This window comes from Aulonocara sp. 'chitande type north' Nkhata Bay, linkage group LG3 (genome assembly GCF_057382095.1).
Source record: "Aulonocara sp. 'chitande type north' Nkhata Bay isolate Kocher_YH1m ecotype deep benthic linkage group LG3, A_spYH_male_GT1.1, whole genome shotgun sequence".
Lineage (NCBI taxonomy): Eukaryota > Metazoa > Chordata > Actinopteri > Cichliformes > Cichlidae > Aulonocara > Aulonocara sp. 'chitande type north' Nkhata Bay.
In genome coordinates this window covers 72369752-72392941 of record NC_141346.1, presented here as the reverse complement: position 1 = coordinate 72392941, position 23190 = coordinate 72369752, and the positions used below count along the sequence as shown (strand labels likewise).

The 23190-nt window shown below is 42.7% G+C and overlaps 2 protein-coding genes across 2 annotated transcripts in view; both read left to right on the top strand.

Annotated features, from left to right (window-relative positions):
* The window catches only part of LOC147336947 (protein NLRC3-like), a 57884-nt gene extending 48180 nt beyond the window's left edge, over window positions 1–9704 (top strand). Inside the window, exon 8 of the mRNA XM_086287186.1 lies at window positions 9626–9704. Coding sequence (XP_086143312.1) covers window positions 9626–9704 — 79 coding nt within the window. The remainder of the gene's footprint in view (window positions 1–9625) is intronic.
* LOC147336948 (protein NLRC3-like) lies at window positions 149–9618 on the top strand (the record flags this gene model as incomplete). The annotated part of the gene is made up of 4 exons (XM_086265654.1): window positions 149–185; window positions 346–2161; window positions 2657–2830; window positions 9444–9618. Coding segments are annotated over exons 1-4 (2202 nt in total), but the record flags the coding sequence as incomplete, so codon positions are not given.
* Window positions 9705–23190: the final 13486 nt, after the last annotated feature.

Genomic DNA, 23190 nt, shown 5'->3' with positions numbered 1-23190 from the left:
CACTTTTGTGAAGAACGAGCTGAAGAAGATCCAAAAGGCTCTGAATCCAAATAAGCCCCAGTGCTTGGAGTTTCAGAGGGAGGATGATGAGCAGAGGAGAAACAGCAGAGACGCATTTGTGAAGATCACAGTGGACTTCCTGAGGAGAATGAAGCAGGAGGAGCTGGCTGACCATCTGCAGAGACGTAAGAGGATTTATCTAAAGATTTAAGCTGCTGGATAAATGAGAGACTTGTGACACCAGTGTGTTCAGTCATTTCTCAGTGGGTCAGAAATTGTCATCAGCATTTTGTAAAATATGATCGTTAAAGTTGTATTTTTATTATTATTATTCAGAACTTCCAGCTGCTGTTTGTCATCGTAACCTTAAGTCTAAGCTGAAGGAGAAGTTCCAGTGTGTGTTTGAGGGCATCGCTAAAGCAGGAAACCCAACCCTCCTGAATCAGATCTACACAGAGCTCTACATCACAGAGGGAGGGACTGCAGAGGTCAATGATGAACATGAGGTCAGACAGATTGAAACAGCATCCAGGAAACCAGACAGACCAGAAACAACCATCAGACAAGAAGACATCTTTAAAGCCTCACCTGGCAGAGACGAACCAATCAGAACAGTGCTGACAAAGGGAGTGGCTGGCATTGGGAAAACGGTCTTAACACAGAAATACAGCCTGGACTGGGCTGAAGACAAAGCCAACCAGGAAATCCAGTTCATGTTTCCATTCACTTTCAGAGAGCTGAATGTGCTGAAAGAGGAAAAGTTCAGCTTGGTGGGACTTGTTCATCACTTCTTTACTGAAACCAAAGAAGCAGGAATCTGCAGCTTTGAAGACTTCCAGGTTGTGTTCATCTTTGATGGTCTGGATGAGTGTCGACTTCCTCTGGACTTCCACAAAACTACAATCCTAACTGACCCTAGAAAGTCCACCTCAGTGGATGTGCTGCTGATAAACCTCATCAGGGGGAAACTGCTTCCCTCTGCTCGCCTCTGGATAACCACACGACCTGCAGCAGCCAATCAGATCCCTCCTGATTGTGTTGGCATGGTGACAGAGGTCAGAGGGTTCACTGACCCACAGAAGGAGGAGTACTTCAGGAAGAGATTCAGAGATAAGGAGCAGGCCAGCAGCATCATCTCCCACATCAAGACATCACGAAGCCTCCACATCATGTGTCACATCCCAGTCTTCTGCTGGATCACTGCTACAGTTCTGGAGGATGTGCTGGAAACCAGAGAGGGAGGACAGCTGCCCAAGACCCTGACTGAGATGTACATCCACTTCCTGGTGGTTCAGGCCAAAGTGAAGAAGGTCAAGTATGATGGAGGAGCTGAGACAGATCCACACTGGAGTCCAGAGAGCAGGAAGATGATGGAGTCTCTGGGAAAACTGGCTTTTGATCAGCTGCAGAAAGGAAACCTGATCTTCTATGAATCAGACCTGACAGAGTGTGGCATCGATATCAGAGCAGCCTCAGTGTACTCAGGAGTGTTCACACAGATCTTTAAAGAGGAGAGAGGACTGTACCAGGACAAGGTGTTCTGCTTCATCCATCTGAGTGTTCAGGAGTTTCTGGCTGCTCTTCATGTCCATCTGACCTTCATCAACTCTGGACTCAATCTGCTGGAACAACAACAAACAAAGTCCATATGGTCTATATTGTTTTGGAAACAAAAACCTGAAAAAGAAGTAAAATCTGTAGAGAAACACTTCCACCACAGTGCTGTGGATAAGGCCTTACAGAGTCCAAATGGACACCTGGACTTGTTCCTCCGCTTCCTCCTGGGTCTTTCACTGCAGACCAATCAGACTCTCCTACGAGGTCTGCTGACACAGACAGGAAGTAGCTCACAGTACAATAAGAAAACAGTTCAGTACATCAAGAAGAAGCTCAGTAAGAATCTGTCTGCAGAGAAAAGCATCAATCTGTTCCACTGTCTGAATGAACTGAATGATCGTTCTCTAGTGGAGGAGATCCAACAGTCCCTGAGATCAGGAAGTCTCTCCACAGATAAACTGTCTTCTGCTCAGTGGTCAGCTCTGGTCTTCATCTTACTGTCATCAGAAGAAGATCTGGATGTGTTTGACCTGAAGAAATACTCTGCTTCAGAGGAGGCTCTTCTGAGGATGCTGCCAGTGGTCAAAGCCTCCAACAAGGCTCTGTGAGTACATTTGTATTCATATGCTCGTTGACAAAAAGCAGGTGTGATCAACTAAAACCACTAACAAAATAACCCCCAAAACCACAGTTATGAGTGCTGGTGTCTGAAAAGTGTATACAACTGTTAAGTGATAATCAGTACTCATTTTGTTCAATACTGAATACCTGTCGGCATTTCTGAAAATTTTCTGGGTGTAACTGTCATCAAAGTTACACCCAGACCTGGCCTTGAGTTGTTATCTGAGTTTTAATCATGAACTCTTCTTAAACGATGACAAAATAAAGAAATTTGGCATGTTTTGTTGATACCAAAAGCCTATTGAACTATCCACTGTTCTTTTACTGCTCTGTTCTCTGTTCTCTCTCTGATTGTTTCCACATGTTGCTCGTTACTTTCTTGACAAAAAGAGAATGGAATATTGCTAAATGTTATGTAATCTCATTACACTTGATCAAAAGTAAGTTTTTTTTAAATTGTTTTTCTGTTATTTTTCAGACTGAGTCTCTGTAACCTGTCAGAGAGAAGTTGTGAAGCTCTGTCCTCAGGTCTCAGCTCTCAGTCCTCTAATCTGAGAGAGCTTGACCTAAGTAACAATAACCTGCAGGATTTAGGCGTGAAGTTTCTGTCTGAAGGACTGAAGAGTCCACACTGCAAACTGGAAACTCTCAGGTGAGATCAAGCATTTTGTAATCAACTGGCAGAATTAGCAAATTAATAATAAGGTAATCCTTTAATAAGAGGAGATATGGGGGTGTTCTGATGTGCAAAGTACTCTTATGTTGAAAGATTCTAAAACAAGAAGTAGTTCCTGGGAACTGCTTTCTGTTTTATTGCTGTCTAAGTAGAAACTTGCTGATGAAATTACTGATGAGTTTGCAGAGTTGAATCCACAGAACACAACACAAATATTCTTACACCCGACAATATGTACATAGTCATGGTGTTGGGTGCTGAAGATCATAATTAGAAATTAAATTATAAATTTCTTTAAATGCACATTCAGGTCTGTGACACTCATTCAGACCGTGAGCACTGGCTCTGTGCTACATACAGACATTTCTGCATCCTTGCCATTCAAAGGCACTTTGTTATATATAGTTTATATATGTAGTATTCAAAACTGAACTGTAAGCTTGGTGTTTTTAAAGGAAGCAATTTTAATTCAGTGTTTTCATTAGTCTTAATTTTATACATTTACTACCACTAAGAAGAGAACGGACATGACCTTAAGGCCTGGACAAGTTTGAAACCTTTTGTCCTTCACAATGGAAAATGGGTATCACTTTATCCAGCTTCTAATTTATAAATTCTGCACTCAGCTTTGCCATCTCCAATATCACTGAAATTCAGCCAGATGCTGCTCATTTTATGCTTTCACTTTTTCCTGACACGCGTGAATTTAAACCTGTGTCGGTGTGTACCAGGCCTGTACCACTAAGCTTGCTTTCTTCTGAACGTTTGCCCCCATCCCTTTCTTTAAATAGTGGCATGATCCCAGGCTGTCTCTTAATGTGATTGGCCACATGATGTGTCCATCAGAATAAAGTCCCAGCCCTGCTGCCATGGAATATCAGCAACCCTGAAAATTCTTTAATAACTGATATATGAAATTATCTCAGGGGCTGAATTTGGCCGACGGGCCATATGTTTGACACCCCTGGTTTAGACAGTTTAGCATTCTATGTTCTACTGAGTTAACTCCAAGCTGAGTAGCAAATCAGCTAACTGCAGCCACAAGCTCCGACTGGTTTTCTTTGTGGATGATGATGTATTCTCCCTTTACTAGGTTCACTCAGGTGTTCCACTCATGGTTGTTATTAACTTCCTGTTTTATTTTGGTAGTTTTCATCTCTGGTGTCAAAGGTTTAGTTTTACTTCCTCCCCTGACATTGTCTACATGAGTTTCAGCTGTACAAGGTTTTATTGCGTGTTTATTGATTTGACGCTTCTTTTTATTTAACTATTATTGTTGACTTCTAAACAATTGTTAAAAAGTATTTTCATTGAAATATCAAATAATTTATTACTTTATCAGTTAATTCATTATACTTCTCTAAATAAGGGTGATAGTGTGTGTGGGTTGTCTTCAGATACTCTGCTTCCTCCCACAGTCCAATGTGAATGAGGCCCAGCTGTAAAGTCACAGCAGTCACACTGTATGTGTCTCATTGTCACTGGAGTTTAGGCTCCATGCATCCAGCTGGTGCTGCAGAAAAAGTAGAAATGTTTCTGTTTGGTTCTAATCTGCTGCTGAGTCTCTTTTACAAAGATAGAACTGCAGCTAATCATGCTCATGTAGCCAGTTAGTAAAAACCCAAGTCCCCGTCAGACTAGGGTTGCCAACTTCCTGGGACACCTCGTGGCCAGGGCCGGGCGACCCAGTTGTCTCCACCCTTCCAAGTGTGGTGAATTTTTTAGCTCTTTTTTGTGTGTGTGAAATTATTTTTTTAACCATTTGACTTGAAGTTGATTTAATGATGCATATTCTTTGTGATATGAACACATGGGAAACAAATGATCATTTAGCCATTTATTTGTAGCGCAAAATGACAACATTAACACAATAAAACAGGTCTCTTTCTTAAACAGAAGCCTGTCATGCTTAACTTTAAAGAATATAAGTTAATCTTTCTTTAAAAGAACTCTGTCCTGCTTAACTTAAAATTATATAAATTTATAGAAAACAATAGAAAGAAAAACATTCTTATAACAGTCCACATGAAGTGCATTTAGTGCAGTTGGCTTCAGTTGAGGTATTATTTCAGCTTTTCTAAAGCTAATCAGCTGCTCGCGTTTGTAAACCTGCTTGTTCCCATGATTACGCATCATAACTCATCATCATTATTAATCTATGTATTACTTTTATGTATTAGTCATCTATTCGTTGTAATCATCTATCCTTGCAGTTGTTTATTACACAAAATAAATTATATTATCACACTTCTGGCCACATAGAGTTGATATTCACTGCACATGCTCACATTAACCTTAACCAGAGGGTTTAAAAACAACAACAATGTCTACATACCATATCTTCTGCTGCCATGGCCTGGTGAACAACAAATTGGTTAAGGGTTCCCTGAGCTTTCATGCCACTCATGTGCCCACCACTAGAAGCATGCTGCCAGTCCACCATGGCCTATGAAAAAAGTGCGACGGCACACAGTGCAGTGCGCTTTATAGGTGTTATCGCGCACTTTTTCCAGCGAGGTGTTTTCATTTTCCCATTCCTCCCTGCACTTATGCAGCCTTTTTTTTTTCTTTCTCGGTGGGGTACAAACATTGCTGGTCGAAGGTGTACTGTCGTCCGAGACTTGCACCGCAGTGTCAGCGTTTGTTTCCCTGTTGGCCATGCTTCTTTTTGTGGTCATCTGTTGTCTTCTGGTATTTTCTCAGCGAGCGACCTTTCCTCTACCAATGAGATAAGTGGTAATCTGAATTGTCATACTCGTGCGTAAGGTCATTGGTCACAAAGCAGGAGAGGGGCTGGGAATTATGTTTTCAAACAAAGCGTTAATTCCATTAACATTTATAGACTACTTTTGATTCTCTCTGTATTACAGGACAAAGTGCGTCCCTTTGGAGCTCAATACGGGACGTGTACTTTTTATTTATTTATTTATTTATTTATTTATTTATTTATTTATTTATTGGCCTGTCCCGTTTGGCTCTTTTGCATCAGAATTGTTGTCTAAAGGCAAAGAAAGATGCCCAACGGATTTACTTTACCAAATTGACCATCCCAGCCTTGCCGTAATGGTCCATTTGATTCACCTTTTATTGTTTATTTTATTTTCACTTGCTGAATACGGGACAGACTTTAATCAGAACGCAAGGGAACACTGCAAAGGCTGCAAAAGCAAGGAGAGAGGGCTGGCAGAAAGTTGCTGACAAATTAAACTCGTAAGTAATTTAATAATAACAATAATAATGGAGTGGATTTATATAGCGCTTTTCAAGGCACCCAAAGTGCTTTACGATACCACTATTCATTCACTCTCACATTCACACACTGGTGGAGGCAGCTACGGTTGTAGCCACAGCTGCCCTGGGGCAGACTGACAGAAGCCAGGCTGCCATATCGCGCCATCGGCCCCTCTGGCCAACACCAGTAGGCGGTAGGGTAAATTTATCATTTCACACCATATTATCCAATATTATATTACATTATATTATATTATAATATGTTATATTATATCCCCTTTCACATTAGAGCCACAACAGGACCCACTAGAACATGGGAACAAGTAAAAGTGGAATATAAGAATATTCCACAGAATGGTAATATTTATCACTTATATTGCTTTTAGTCTCTTGGAAAGAGACCCTGGAATGATCTGTTTGTTTATAACAGCAACCAAGAAAAGGGCAGAGCAAAAAAAAAGACAGGTGGTGGTCCTGCACCCCCTCGTCAACAAGTTGGTTAAGTGAATAATACCCTCAGGGGAAAATCGATATCTCTCTATGAGCACACTGTCGCGCTGAGCTAAAGGATTCTGTCTGTCCCGCAATATACGCTGAATTCTGAGGACTCTCCTTATCAATCTTGCACCTTCCGCAATGGGTGGCTCGCGTATACGGACAGGACATGGCTGCGACAGACTTCCCAAATCCACCTTCGCTTTTATAGCCGTGGTCTCTCATCTTGATTACACGAAGTAATTTCCAATTACTACTCTGAAATATGAATTACATCTGCAATAATCACATACATGTAATAGAATGTTAATAGTACATTTCCCTTTTTTAGGAAATGACCTGTATGTATCTGTGTGACATCAATAAAAGGATCAAGTGCTGCATTATCTTTAGTTACATTGATGTTATTTATTTATGGTGAAACAGTGGTGGAATATCGCTGTTGCTTTCGTATAAATGACGCGGACATACCTGAGTGGCCGCGATCTAATCCTGTTTACATAAAGTAAACCTGCTCCCGAGCAGGTTTACGCTTACGGCTCTGTTGCTATGACAGCAAGTCCCGGATGAGCTTCGGAGAACCGAACGATCCAGGATCACGCGAAATCGTCAACAATCTAATCCAGCTAACTTACTTAGCGAGGTACGAAGAACGGGCCCCTGGTGCCTGTTTGATTTAGTCCTTGAAGCAGTTTTTACTGTTTTTACTGAGATCTTCTAATGATGTTACAGACAGTGTGTGGCTCTCTCTCTGCTGATAGGACTGAATGTGTGTGGAATAAACTGAAGCAGTGATATAAAAGCATCATTCAGCCATTAAAAGGGTCAAAAAGACCAGTCAATGAAAAATGGGAATTCCCGAGACTGGCAATGCCTGGAAGCCGCAGGTATGCCACCTGTGGCAGCTGAGGTCACGTGATCTGAGTGTTTGAACCAGACGTTGGAGCAGCGTTTCCAAACATCTGCACTTCAGAAGCTCCAAAGTGTGGAAACGTCACTGTGGAGCATCTCATCCCTATATAAGAGATTTTCTTGCCTCTGCAAAGCGAAGCTTGCAAACAGCACCATAGTTTGTCAATCCCAACCAATCAGAGCGCTCCTTATGTCACGTCACATGACTCGTGTGTTTTCCTCTTTGATTAGCACCCAAAGAACTAAAGAAAGGCTAAAAGGACATTCAGCCAATCAAATCCCTCCTAGGAATAGGAAGTCTAGAGAGGAAATGGAGCAGAGAAGGAGAATCACCAGTTTAAATGTCTGAGTTTTAAACTGGTGACCCTCTAAAGAGGCTTTTATTGACTCTTTCTGTTTTCTTTGCAGCTTTTTTCACCATTTAAACTGTTTAATATCAGATTTAGAAATAACTTTTGGACAGTTTTTCTACATTTGCACTAAAATGAGACATAAATAATGACTTTCTGACTTTACGTTGGACTAATCTAACGACTCAGCCTGGCTATGTTGGACTGGGTGTGGCAGCAGCTCCCAGTTTGAGTTCAGGAGACAGACACCCTCTCTACTTTGAAGATCAGCTTCAAACTTTCCTTTTTGATAAAGCTTATAGTTCGAGCTGGATCAGGTGACCCTGAACCATCCCTTAGTTATGCTGCTATAGGCTCAGGCTGTTGGTGGACTTCCCATGATGCTCTGCTTTCTTCTCCCCTCTTTTCACTCCTGATGCTTTTATATGTCACTACTGCATGTCCTTAACTTTTGTCTCTCTGTTTTGTTCTTGTCTCTCTGAGCTCATCTCTTCCCTTTCCCCTCACCCTGCAACCAGTCATGGTAGATGCTCCTCCTGGAGCCTGTTTTCACTGGGAGGATCTTTGTGTCAAAGGGAGTTCTTCTTCCCACCATCACCAAGTGCTGCTCACAGTGGATTGTGTCGCGAAATCTATCAATGTAGAGCAGTGAGACAAACCACGGAGGCCCCAGAGAAGTGCAATCAAACGATGAGTTTATTAACACACAGGAGAAAACATCAGCCTATGTCTTCTGCCAAAAATACATGTTGTGGACACTTACAAAGCAGTGGGGTATACGCCCCCCCATGGCGTCAATAAAAATAGTCAGAGTAAAATATGTTCCAGACATTAGTCACAGTTAATGGTACATCTTGTGAATGTTTAATGGCTATAAACAGACACAGAACTTCTCTTTTCTGTAACACCTTCCATACAAGGTAATAAACTTCAAGCCCTCAGGGTCTCTGGGGCTAATTATTGACTCTGGTCATCTGTTGCCAAGTAGAGTAAATATAGTGAGACACCAAATGAGTTAAGGCCTCAGGCCTGACACATTCCTAGATTATATGTGTTATATGTATTGTAAGCATCCATGCAATCATCCTGTTCTAGTTTCCCTCAGCATGTATCACCTGGACAGTCACGCCAGTGAAGCTTAAGACCCTTAATGAACCGAACATCAATTCGACATAAGCACAAATATGCAATGTGTATGAAATACTTCTGACCGTACTTGTAATAAGAGTTAACATAATTGAAGGATCCTCAAATGAACATGTTCAATAGACAACTTTAATGCAATATCAATACTGTGAGAAATATTATTAGATGGAATAATGCTGTAAAGAACATTATTAATGCAGTTATAATGATGCAGATTATATGGCAGCAATAAAAGAATTTCTGTATCTCCACAATTGTCTGATGGTTGGGGCTTTCTCTCTAATATTGGAGGCTGTTACCTTACACTGTTAAACAGCTTCAGATGACTGTTGTTGTCCTTTGGGAATTGTCACTTATAAATAAAGTTACATTGAATGGATGTAAATGGATAGATGTTATTGTGACAAAGAGAAAACGATTGTTGACAGATAGATTGTTGTTTTGTGTGTCTGCAGTCTGTCAGGCTGTCTGATCACAGAGGAAGGCTGTACTTCTCTGGCCTCAGCTCTGAGCTCCAACCCCTCCCATCTGAGAGAGCTGGACCTGAGCTACAATCATCCAGGTGATTCAGGAATTAAGCTGCTGTCGGCTGGACTGAAGGATCCAGGCTGGAGACTGGACACTCTCAGGTATGGAGAGAATGTCTGATAGAGGAGGAAGAGCTGGAAACATTTCCTGTGTCTTTCACTCACTTCCTGTTTGTTTCCTGCAGATGACACATGAACAATCACACATGCAGGAATATTTTCAGGGACAGACACACTAGTCTAGCTGGATAGTTCATGGATATTTATGTAGGGGTCTCCAAGGAGTCTGTTTGCAGGAACATTTAGGTCACAGGTGTACCTGAGATAGATACCAGTGTACCTAATAAAGTGTCAGCTAACATTTGGAAATGGAAGCTAAAATAATGACAAACTGTACATTCACAGCTGAATTCACAATAAATTTGTTCTCAAGTGCACATTTTTCTGTTATTGTTCTCAAACAACAGAATGAGAATGAAATATTGATTCTAACAGGGCCCATAAACTTTACTAACTAAACATTACTGTGAGCAGCTCCTCCATCACTTCAAAACTGTCATCAACACCACGGACATACATTGGGAGCTGGGCAGTGTCGGTGATGTCTGTGGTCTCATCAAGAGCGACTGAGTATACACTGAAACATTTGGCTTTCTCACACAGTTGGTCATAAATGTCACTTGACAGGTCAGAAATGCGATCTGCTGCGGTGTTGGCAGAAAGGCTGATGTTGCTAAACTGACCTTTCTTTCCCGGACAGACTATATTTGCAGCCTGCAATATGCACTTTTAGACAAATGCACCTTCTGTGAATGGCTTCCCTGCTTTAGCAATCATCTCACTAACCACGTGGCTCCGACTGCTGCATTATTCTCTTTGGTTGCTTTCTTGGAGAAATCTTGCTGCCTCAGTAGATCTGTTTTAAGACTGGCAACCCGGTTCGCTCTCTCGTCTCCCTGGTATTCTGCATCCAGCTCAGCATGTCTAGTTGTGTAATGACGTTTCAAATTGTATTCCTTGTGCAGCGCAACTTTCTCTGTGCAAATAAGACAGGTCGGGGTGCCCCTGTGCTCAACAAAGAAATATTGCATTTCCCACTTTTCCTGAAATTGTCGGTGCTCATCACCAACCTTTCTCTTCACCGCAGGCTTTGAAAAAGACATGTTTGGGGCTATGTGACATTTATAATTCTACTTGGTGTCACTGTCGCATTGAAGTTTCAATCAAGCGTTTAGCCGACGGACGGGGAACGTCTCAACGCGTAGAGAACGTCATTTCTGCTTCTTTTTCTTGCAACCGTAGCACGGCGATCGGCAGATAAAAAGCCGGTAGCAGTCTCCTTTGTTTTTACGCTCGATGTTCATGTCTTTCATGACGACACGAACACCGTGGCGTTTGCAGATGGTAGAAAGTGCAGGGATAGCGAGCGCAAAAAAGGCGACTGCTCACGGCGCCGGGCTGTTGTTACAGGAGAAAGAAGCGGAAATGACACCGTGACATATAACAAATAACATCAGCTGTTTCTGATGTTAGTTGTTTTGACTGCTTTTACATTATATTGAAATATATGTAATGTTCATGTTTGCTGCAATGCAAACGCAGTGATGCAAATAAAAACATGGAGCCACAAATTACGGTGCGACCCTATAATTAGTCCGGGTTACCGGGGACTGTTGTTGCCGATGAACAGGTGTCGCTATGTGACTGCAGACTAAATTGGGCTGCATTGAGTTCATGACTTTTCTTTTATCCCGCCGCCTACGCATCACTGTGAGAGTTAATATGAGATCTCTCTCTGTGGAAAAATAACTTTAAATCCCACTGACGTGTGTATAAATCTATATACGTATAATGTCCCGCTGGGCAGCAACTTAAAAAAACAACTTTTTTTGAAGTGTTGTGAACGCAGCGCGCTGGGGCGAATGTCGGCGTTTGCCCAATAGAAAGGAGGAAGCCAGCCAGGCACAGGAAAGAAAGAAACACTCCAGGGCAACGCTGCTGGAACTTTGACTCATTGAGAAATGTTTCCCTGCTTGCATCAAGCCCGGCTGGTGTCCCCTGAGATCCATATCCCACCCTGATTGGTGGGTTAATTCAGCTCCGCCCACAACACTGTAAAGTGTCATACATTATCAAACTAACATTACATTTTCATATTAAGGTGGGGCCAAAAACTATCGTCCTGCGGGCCGCAATTGGCCCACGGGCCACGAGTTTGAGACCCCTGGTGTAGGAGGACACCTACTCTGTGTCTGGTTAAGTATAAGAGCCCTTTGTTAGGGGGACCGCTGGACTCTTAGCACCAGCTTTGGGGTCACAGGGTCACATCTGGAACACACACACACACACACACACACACAGACACAGACACACACACACACACACACACAGACACACACAGACACACACACAGACACACACACACACACAGACACACACACACACACACAGACACACGCACACGCACACACACACACGCACACACACACACACACACACACACACAGACACACACACACACACACACACAGACACACACAGACACACACACAGACACACACACACACACACACAGACACACACACACACACACACACACACACACACAGACACACACACACAGACACACACACACAGACACACAGACACACACACACAGACACACACACACACACACACACACACTATGCACAGACTGGTACTCTTTGTTCATACCTGTGTAAGACGTCATAATGAACTTGTGCATATTCATGTAAGCTCAATAAAGAGCAGTGTTACGAGGGAGCAGACGAGAGCGACTGAGGTCAAGTGAAGGAACGGCGCTGTCACAGTTCTCTCCCTCATCAATTGTCTGGTTCCAGCGGTGGGTCTGTGCTAGACGACCCATCACCAGCTTTTTCCACTGGTTACCAGTACGTGGTAGAATCCACTTCCAGATCTGGTTGTCTTTAAATCTGTGAATGGATTGGCTCCATCTTATCTCTCTTTAACAAAAGAATCCAAGTGGAGCCCTCAGGTCTGCAGATAAGCAGCTTCTGACCAGAACTAGACGTAAAAACAGAGGTGAGCTTTATCGATGGCTGCAGCCAAACTCTGGAACAGTCGCCCTTCACATCAGGTCGTCACCAACACTGGACATTTTTAAAAGCCGGTTGGAAACACATTTGTACTCTGTAGCTTTCAATCCTGACCAGTCTTTATAGTCATTACTGTGTATGTTTCCTATTTTCTCTCTACTCTGTGCAGCACTTTGGCTCAAGCTGTTTTTAAATGTGCTGATAAATAAATGTAGATTTCTTTGAATAAAACAGTGGAGCCGAGCTTTGAGCTCAGTGTGTAACAGTGTGTGTGTGAGAGCCATGTAATGTCCATGTGTGCATGCTGACTGTGCTGCTCTGACCCCCCTCCTCCTTTCAGGGTGGAGCCTGCTGGAGTCCGATGGTTGAGACCAGGTCTGAGGAAGTGTAAGTGTGTTTTTAATGGGATTCATGAAAACAAAGCAGCACACATTCAACCATCTTCATCATGTCAGGAGTCATCATCAAAGTGTCAATCAATGAACAGATGATGGATCAATAACTGCAGCTGGATTGTGTTTGTTCTCTCCATCAGATTCCTGTCAACTCACAATCGACACAAACACAGTGAACACAAAGCTCCAACTGTCTGACAACAACAGGAAGGTGACACATGTGGAGGAGGTTCAGTCATATCCTGATCATCCAGACAGATTTGATTACTGGTCTCAGCTGCTGTGTAGAAATGGTCTGACTGGTCGCTGTTACTGGGAGGTCGAGTGGAGAGGAAGAGTTTTTATATCAGTGAGTTACAGAAGCATCAGAAGGAAAGGAGGCAGAGACTGTGTGTTTGGAAACAATGATCAGTCCTGGAGTCTGATCTGCTATAATGATGATCCTCAGTCTGTCTGTCACAATAACAGCTACACATCCATCTCCTCCTCCTCCTCCTCCTCCTCCTCTGTCTCTAACAGAGCAGCAGTGTATGTGGACTGTCCTGCTGGCACTCTGTCCTTCTACAGAGTCTCCTCTGACACTCTGATCCACCTCCACACCTTCAACACCACATTCACTCAAACTCTTTATCCTGGGTTTATGGTCTGGTTTCCTGGTGCCTCAGTGTCCCTGTGCTGAGTGGAGTGTAAAGAGTGTCTCCTGTTACAGAAACACTCTGACTGTTGAACAGATAGTTCAGTCTGTACATGTCTGTCTCTTTCACTCACAAACACGTTTTCAGATTCATGGATTCAATCAGTTGATGTTTGAAACTCTTCTAAATGATTCCTTGTAAACTTCTTCAGTCACAAACAAACAGGAAGTGATGTCACATGTGTTCCTGTCCACACAGCAGAATGAGTCTATTGCTGACAGTGATGTACAAACAGAGTGAGCATTTCTGAGGCCCAAAATAAACTGAGTAGTTCACTGAATGAACAATGGACTGTGAGCTCAGTTCCTTCATCATTAGTATGGATTATATATGTATATGTATTATATTAGTATCATATATATCAGGTGCTGCTGCTTTCAGTCATTGTGCAAATGTGCTGTTTGTAAGCTTGTAAAGCTGCAGTCAGCTGAGACTGAAGAAGTCACCTGATCAGTGAGCAAACGTTTCTGAAAACGTCCAGATGAACAGAATCAACCTTTTGGGATCAGCCAGCAATGCAGCATCATTGTTGTTCAGCTTCAGAGGTTTGCAGGAATGAACTGATGACCAGAAACAGCTGCAAAGTCCAAGAAAATACCAGCTGGAGTTCAGCTGCATTTGAAGAAGTCAAAGAAAAGTAAGGATGGCAAAGGGCGACGTTTTCTTCCAAAGAGCTGCAAACATGGTCGACGCCTCATTAGAAGAATCATCTGGACATTTGTGAGGAACTCTAACCAAGAAAGCAACGTCACACAGATCCAACAGACAGTTTCCATGACTGCAAGTGTTGAGTGGAAAAATGCTACATTGCATTATTGCATCCTCTCACCACAGGAGGCGCTGTTGGCACCACTGATTGCTGATCAGCTGTTCTCTGATGATCTGATTGATACTGTGAATAACGGGACTCACTGAACTCTGTGACACAGTGAAGAGTACAGAGTTTAACTTCAACATCTGACTGACGTCACACAGACAGAAGGATGAACCAGTGAGGCACAGAACACAGTTACTGGAGATACTGGATCAGCTCCATGTGAACCTCTGATGGAGAAGCTGCTGAGCCAGAGAAACATCAGGACATGACAGCAGCTGCACTTATCTAACAACATGTAGCAGAGCTGATCTATGTTAGAGGATCTATCACAGCAGCTGAAGCCAAAGTCCAACACTGGATACCAGCTGAGCCTGTGCTGAGTGTAGTGTTACAGGAAAAGGGCAGAAACACTGGTAGCTCCCAGTGATGCTGACTGGGGCACAGAGCTGAATGATGCAGCATCAGGACACTGTTTCAGTCTGACTGACAGAGAAACCTGTAGCTGTATCTACATGTGAGGCAGAGGCCACACAAGCAGCTTTCTATGTTTCACAGTGACTGAGATCTTCAGTGGGGGTGGACATGCTCCTGTACAGACCTCTGAGGAGAACCAAGGTGCAGTCAAAGAGTCCAGTCTGTCCTCACAGATGTGAACATGTGCTTTCATCAGGTCTGCTGTCAGCTAGCAGGCTCACATCAGAATCACTGTTCCTGAAAAACACAGTCTGTGTGACATCATCAGTCAGCTGATGGTCCCAGATCTGAATGGTTTCTGTCTCTACTGAGGAAGTCAGAGAATATCACTGAGGTGTGGATCAGGTCTGAGTGAGCTGTGGAGGGACAGCTTTAAACAGTCCACAGGTCTCACGTCCTGCTCAGTCTGGTAGCAGATACCTCGTATTGTTCCAGATGTGCTGACATCAGCAGCAGCACAGCTGTGTGATACCATGAATCTCAGTTATTGATCCAACACACAGTAAATACAAAGATGAGGATTTCTGAGAGTAATCATTATGAGTCTGAACACATGATCACTGAATGTTAGTCTCCACAATAATAAGCTAACACAAGCAAACACAGCTTTCAGCTCTTATTTTGAAACTGGCTTATTTAGAGAGCTGTGATGTGAGCGTGCCTGGCTCTGAGGCACTTGGGTCAGCCTCTGTTGTTTAGAAGTGTTACAGACTGTGAATGACACAGACCTGTCAGTTTCCATGTTTGTCTGTAACACAGCTCAGGGCTCCATGCTGAACGCATCCATCCAGTGTTATTGATCCAGGACTGATACCAGCATTGGGATCAATACTACAACACACAATCACATGTGTCCACGTGATGCAGTTTGAAGAGCAATCAGATGTCTCTGTATGAGGAGGCGGGGTCACAGGAGGTTCACAGAAACTCTGCAGCAGCATCATCAGCTCACATGGAAACTTTGATGATTCACTTCTGTGGTGTTTTTACAGAAACACGTCACAAAATTAGCTCCACCTGTTTTGTGAGCTTTGAGTTTCTTGTCTTCATCCTGGATTCTTGTGTTGCTGTTTTTACACACAGCAGATATTTCCTGGTTGCTTCCTTGATGACCACATGAAGCTTTCTGAAGCTTGGATTGAAAACGCTTCATTACTCAAAGCTTTCCAACACAGGCCTCTGTGCTGCCATCTGGTGGACAAACATATGAAGTGCAGCGTGAAGCTGCAAATGAAACCGCTTCAGCTACGTTTATATATAACATACTATAACCTATATAATGTGGAGATCGGGGAAATTATTTTGTTGCTACTGTTAATAATCATCATCATTACCATTGCATTAATAATATAATCTACAGCATTGATATTGCATTCAGATGTTTAAACATTTTGGTACCCAATTAGCCTTTACTACAGGTGCAGTTATAACCACTTTAAACTGTTGAGTTGAATCTATGATCTTAAATGCTTTTGAATGCTTGTTATAATCTTAAGTGTGTATGGGCTGATTCTGTTGATTCTGAGGACACTCTGTGCAAAGTCTTGACAGGAAACTGCAGGTTTGCAGAGCGTGCTTTTGCAAAAGTGAAACTAAAAGCAGAGTGTAAGTGCAGCTGATTCTGAGGAGCTGTTTGGATGATGCTATTTGAATAACCAGGTTGTTCATTATTATCTTTTATACTTTTATATTCTTTTATTAAGCTTCTAGTAGAGGTTCTTGATTAAAACATTTATTCAATATACTACATATATAGTTTTAGTAAACTGCTGACACATTTGAGAGTGGCCTCTGTTTGACTGCGAGCGTTAGTAGGTGAGAGGTGACACAGAGTGCCAAGTGAGGTCGTGACACACACACACACACATAGTAGATACATTCAGTTATAGGTGAGAGGTTAATCATGTTTGCTTGCAACTGCGGGCGTGCAGAAGTGGTATCTTACTGCAGAGCATGGTCTGTGGTTTTGGAGAAGCGGCAGTCAAAAGGTTGACAGGAAACATCTGCCATGAAGATAGAGATAATGTTCTTTTCAAACTGTGTTAAAAGTCATTGTGGTTTTGATTTGACGTATGTATGTATGTATCTGTGTGACGTTGAAGGGGCGTCATTAAATTCAAACCCCGATGGTATAAAATATCTGTTTATGCTTTGATTAGTCGGAGATCAGCGCTGTCTGCGTACGGCGCTGGTCCCCCCACGCCTGTGTTCATTAAAATCAATTGTTTGACCAAGCTCTTCTGGACCTGGTTGTTTGTACTCTCCTTCCTCAATATTTGAACCTTAACAATAACTATATGTATAGTGTATTATGTAGGTGTTAGAGCTGGGGGTAGAACTGCTGATGGCCTGGTTGTTATTTATGTTCCCCATGGTTCACCAGCTCTCACACAACATCAGCACCAATGATCCACGTCCTCATAAACCTCTGAATCAGGTCCTGAAGCAGTGACGTCCTGAGTGAAGACCTCACTGATCACATGACTCTGGTCACCTGGACTCAGTGTTTCTGAAGCAGTGTGCTGGGTTTTTAAAAATACGTGGCTGCTGCCTGATGTTGGGCCCACAGAGGAAGACGACTCACTCGCTCTTCTTCACTTCCTCCTTAAACATGTGGAAGGAGAGCAAAGTGCTGCCAGACTCTTATTTCTGACAGGAACAGAAGAAACCACAGCAAACTGGTCCAGTTCTTCATCTTCATCACAATCTGTTTATTTCTGATGGTGTCTTCAGTCTGACGTTTGAAGTTTCCATGTCTGTGTGATGTGTGGTGTGAAGGCTGCTGGTTAAACTGGGACTCACTGTTTAAAGCACTGAGTGCTCATAGAGAGATGCTCCATGAGTCCCAGTACAGACTACAAACATGGTGGAAACTTAGCTTTGATATCCACACACTCTGCACGTCTGTGAGTAACTGTGATGAAGATGTGCAGAGATCTGTGTCCAAACAGGAGAAAGACTGTAAAGACTCTGTGCTTCTAACAGCCTCTGTTAACATATGTGAGGCTGTTTGTTGTTGTTGCCATGGAGCTTTGCACTGTTTGGGTCAGCAGGTCATGTGATCAGGTTTGTTCTGCTGGACGATGGTTCAGTGTCAGGTTTGTTTGCATTCATCAATAAATATCTAAATAAATCAAAGACTCCATGTTTGTTCTTTCATCATGTGACCTCTGCTCATCCATCTCTGTGTGTATCAGGATACATTTGGTTCATAATACACAGAAAAATCAGAGTTATTACCTGTAATAAATGTGAAAGATTCCAGCATTGATAACCAGGCAGGACTGAAACACATCCAAGCTGTCACCACGGTAACAGCACCGCCCATCCACAGGTGAGGGGAGGAGCAAAAAGAGGGACTTTGACCATTTTATACTAAAAACACTCAACTAATGTTTCTAATATGAAACAAATAAGCCCACATTAATGTGAGCGTTTATTAAATAATAATAATGATGATTTCCTCCTGATCTCATTTCCACAGCAGAGAAAACTGTGGTGTATATTGAGGTGGAGGGTGTGGTCTGTGGCTCAGGTGTAGAGTGAGGGTGGGGTGCACCACAGCAGCATGCTGGGACTGCTGAGGGTGGAGGAGGGAGTGATGATGACATCAGAGCTGCAGCACAGAGACCAGTGAACACACAGTCTGTTCATCTTTGCATAGATACAATATACAGCACAATATTGAATGACAGACACGCTGTGGGAGCTTCCACAGATACACTGACGTCAGCATCCAGAGTCCTCCTGCTGCTCCCCCCTCAGAGCCCCGTGATCAGCACCAACACATTCAGTTAGATGACAGAGTCCAGCTGCAGCTAGAATCAGCTCCCCTCTGTGAACAACAGCACAGCGTCAGTGTTTCACACTCAGTGAAAGGAGGAAACAGCAGAAGAACACCATGTGTGCTACGTTTCCCAGGACACACTACAAACTGCACAAATACAGAGCAGCACGTGGAAGGACCTGGAGCTGCATTTACAGAGCTGCAGACAGCGTGATGTCCTGTATGGACAGGTGGAAGGAAGCAAGTCCTCAGCTGGAACACTCGTGTTTGTCCACAGACAGGAAACACAGCAGGAAACTTCCTCACAGAAGTGCAGCTCATGGATAACACACTTCCTGTCAGTCAGAATGAGGCTGCAGCCAAACACAGAAAGGTGTTTTTGTCCAGATGAGCCCAGAGAAGAAACACGAGTGTTCACAGACATCAGAAGCTCAGAGAGGTGAAACATGAGGTTGGAGTCCTCGTCAGCATCCAGAAGAGCTGCTGTGAAACCCTGAGTACTCATGACAGACTCTGATGGCACAAACACATCATGATTCAAACAGAAAGACAAACATGGAGCTCCTGATCCTCCTGCATGAGAACAAGCTGACATGAGCGCTGTGTCTGAGAGTGTCTCCCTGTCACAGTGACAATAACACAGCTGCTGCTCACAGTCATTAAACTGACCTGAGGTCAGCTGTGCTCCTTACATATGAACCATGTGACCTCACATCAGTGCTGTGGATGACTGTAGTCATAGAAGAGTAGAGCTGTAGCAGGTGGTGTGAGGAGGAGGTGGTGTATTCTAGTTAACGCAGTACTGAAACACTCCAGCAGAGGGCGCTGTTAAGTCCTTATTGTAACACAGTTACTGTGTGCAGTTAGACTTCATACATAATCTGCACTTATTTCCATCAGACATGCTGTCAGGAAATGATTGGTTTCTATACATTTCTAAACACAAAACCTCTTCACACTTCTAACATGCACATTTACACAACTAAATGGCAGTATTGATGAAAAGAAACACATTCAACAAATCCATTTAAACCTTAAAACAAACAAAAGGAAGCATCTCTATGGACAAACAAACCCCTCCACTTGGTTTGACCTGCTGATGTCATGTGTGACATCAGCAGGACTTTAAAATGAGGAAATGCCGTGCGGGCGTTTCCCCACACCTGACCCTCATGAAGACTGAAAAGACAAACAAAGTAAGAACAAATGACTTAATCTGTAACATAATAAAATGTAAAGAAACATGTAACTGAGTATTCAGCTTCAGAATGTTTGATTTGCCAGCAACTGAATGCTTCCACACACAAACCCGGCATAGTGAGTGAAGCAATGTTACTTAACAAATAGCAAATCATAGCAAATACATAGAAACAGAATAATGTGTTTAATATGCAAAAGAAGAAGAAGAAGTAAACACATATGGGACAAATGGAGACCATTGCAGCTCATCCACCAGTGGGGTAAAAAGAGCAACCAAGAAAGTGGCAGCCTGCACGGCCACAGATGTGCTGGAGGAGCTAGAAGCTCTACCCATGGAGAAACTCCTGGAGAACCTTGCTAAGCCTAACAGGGGACAGGTACTTCTGCCCAACCTGGCAGCCACAAAGTGAACTCATTTAGGTAAAGATAACCACATGCACCTAACCAGCCTGCACCAGCCTGACATTTCTTCCTCCTAAGTAAAAACCAATGGATGGATTGAACTTAGAGTCTCAGCTCAGTTTTCTATTTTGACCACCTGCACCCCAAGATACTCTTTTAAAAAGTGTTGTTTTCAGATCCCTTTGAAGTTCATAAAGGGCCTGTTCATTTTCATTCAGATGTTTTATTACATAAATGTTACTGTTTTCTTTTGATTTATGCTCCCACTACACTGCACCTCTACAAACAACAATGCCACGGACTGTCAGCTGCTTTTACATGCTGTGAACATGAGTAGGTTTGATCAGAGTTTCAATTATCAAAGAAAAGACAAACTGAGCAAAAAGAAGGAAAAAAAGACCAACTTCTTCCCAACTGACAAGAAAAATACTCGTCATGTTTTCATAATAAAGGATCAGGCTCCCCATTTATGACAGCTTGGACCAATAATGTATGTTACACTGATGCTACTGTAGAGACAGGGTCAACATCTCTATTTAAATATAATTAATATACAAAACACAATAAAAGTTATACATGAATTATTCATTATTTTTACTATTGATAAAATTCATGTATACTAATCAAAGTTATACATGAGTAACGACATTATTAATAATGATTAATAATAATAATTCTAATGCCAACATGATGACTGTTCATAGCTCCTGCTTTGAAATACTGAACTTAAACATTGACCTGATGAAAGATCACAATTCACAGTGGCCCACTGTCAGAATCATTCTGAATATAAACTCATCGAGTTAATCTGAACCTTTCTCAAATGTGCTGTGAATAAATGCTGCTGCAAGCCACTGTGGGAAAGCTGTGTTATTATCATGGAAACATCTGTGACACATTCACAGAGAACGAGGACACAAAGGGACGACACGCAGAGGCTGTGTTAAAGTCAAAAATCCAAATCTTTAGTCCTAAACAGGCAGTGGTTACAAACAGGAAGACGAGCAGTCCATTAAACAGTCTACAGGGTCAAACATACAGAGAATTCAAACAGCTATTAAAAACAAATAACTGGACACTGAAAAACTTCAGTGATGTGTGAGGCACCAAAGGGAAGCAGCTGAGTATATTCAATGAATTCTCTTCAAATACAAAGACAGAAACTCCTACAGGCAGCATGCAAACTGAGCAGGATACACAAAGATCAGAGATTACAAAAGAAATCAGAAAAGATTTCAAACTTACTGAGAGCAAGGCCTCTGTTACAAATCTGTCTAATAGAAAAACATGCTGTACAGATACAATACGCTCAGTGTTCATGGTCATTTAAAAACTGGCTCTACCTGAACCACTTCAATATTTTATGAAGTCACTGAGTCGACCATTTCTACAGTTTGTTTCCTTCATTGCAGTTAGAGTGTGGCTGGTAAGGATGAAAACACACACAGAGCGTAAATTGTCTTTGTTAGTAAGAAACGTCAGCAAAGAAAAGACAAAACACACAAACACTCTCATGATATTCATGAATCATTAGAAAGCATCCAAACATTCTGCTCGTGGACTTTTACAGTCTTATTTGCACTCGCTCATCTTCATAATCATCCTGATCAATACATGACAGGGGAGGCTTTGAGGTAGGCGGGGCTCTCTGCTGATGTCAGCATGAAAGGCAGGACCAGCGTCTGCCACATGTTGGTGAAACATCACAGTACACTGGCGTGGTTTCCTTTCCAGATGTTGGACGTTTGACACTTCAACGTTGAGGCCAACAAGAAGACACAGTTTTGGGTCGGGTTGCTGCAGGGTTTCTAACTGAGCAAAAGCAGAAGCACACAGACCAACAGGGATCAGATGCTGAGTGTTAGAGGAACATCTGTGCTGATCACTGAATGCTGCTGTGGTCTCTTGTTGAAGTTGGCTGGTGGGACAGTCTAATAGTGATATCCTGCCCATCGGAGGAACACTTTTAAAAACACATGCAATACTTTGTTTGTATTACAGTCACAGTTTATGTTATTTTTGTCCTTTAAAAGTGTTGCTGTACTATAAAGTCCTATAATTTGAGGCTAAAATGGCTCAGAGAGTCTCTCTCTCAGAGGATCTCCTTTGAAAGTGGAGACGGCTTTATCCGCTGATCCACGTCACTTTACCTGGATGTTTTCTTTGAAGCTGGATGAAGACTCCTCTCCCTCACTCCTGCTGCAGCTGTGTGGTCCAGTTGGCCTCTGAGGTCACAGTCAACATCTGTAGCAGAAGAGGGGAAATAAAAGTCCAGGTTACCAAAACTGGGAGCTTTTCCAAAATAGAGCGTAACTGGACTTTTTCAGCCTTACAGGCAGATAGTCGTCTGAAGCTGCAGCTTTTTCTTTTTAGCTTTTTCCAATCTCTGCTCTCGGCTTTCTTTGAGAACATGTCTGCTTTCTTGGCATGGGTCTGTCTGCTGTTGGTGAAGAGACTAAATCCACATACTCGCTACTAAGATCTCCTCAAGTAGTCTCAACCAGATTACAGTTTAAGAGTAAATGTCTCCTGAGAGTTTCACCTTGGGGAGATGCTGTCTGGCTAACATGCAATCATGAGCATTAATCTATGAGGTGAAAAAGTAATTTTAAAAGCTCCAGCCACAAGTTTTATTTCATCTGTGTTTTGGTCAGAGTCCCATCAGACCTCCAGAATGGTGTCAGAGTGTTTTCTATCCACGTGATGAGCACAGGCCTCAGGTCCAGACCTCCACGGGCACCATAGCCTCTTTGGAGCTAATAGGTGCAAGAAGGTTTTGTTGGGATAGGAACTGAAGAGGAAACTGACGAGGAAGGCAAGGATCTTCT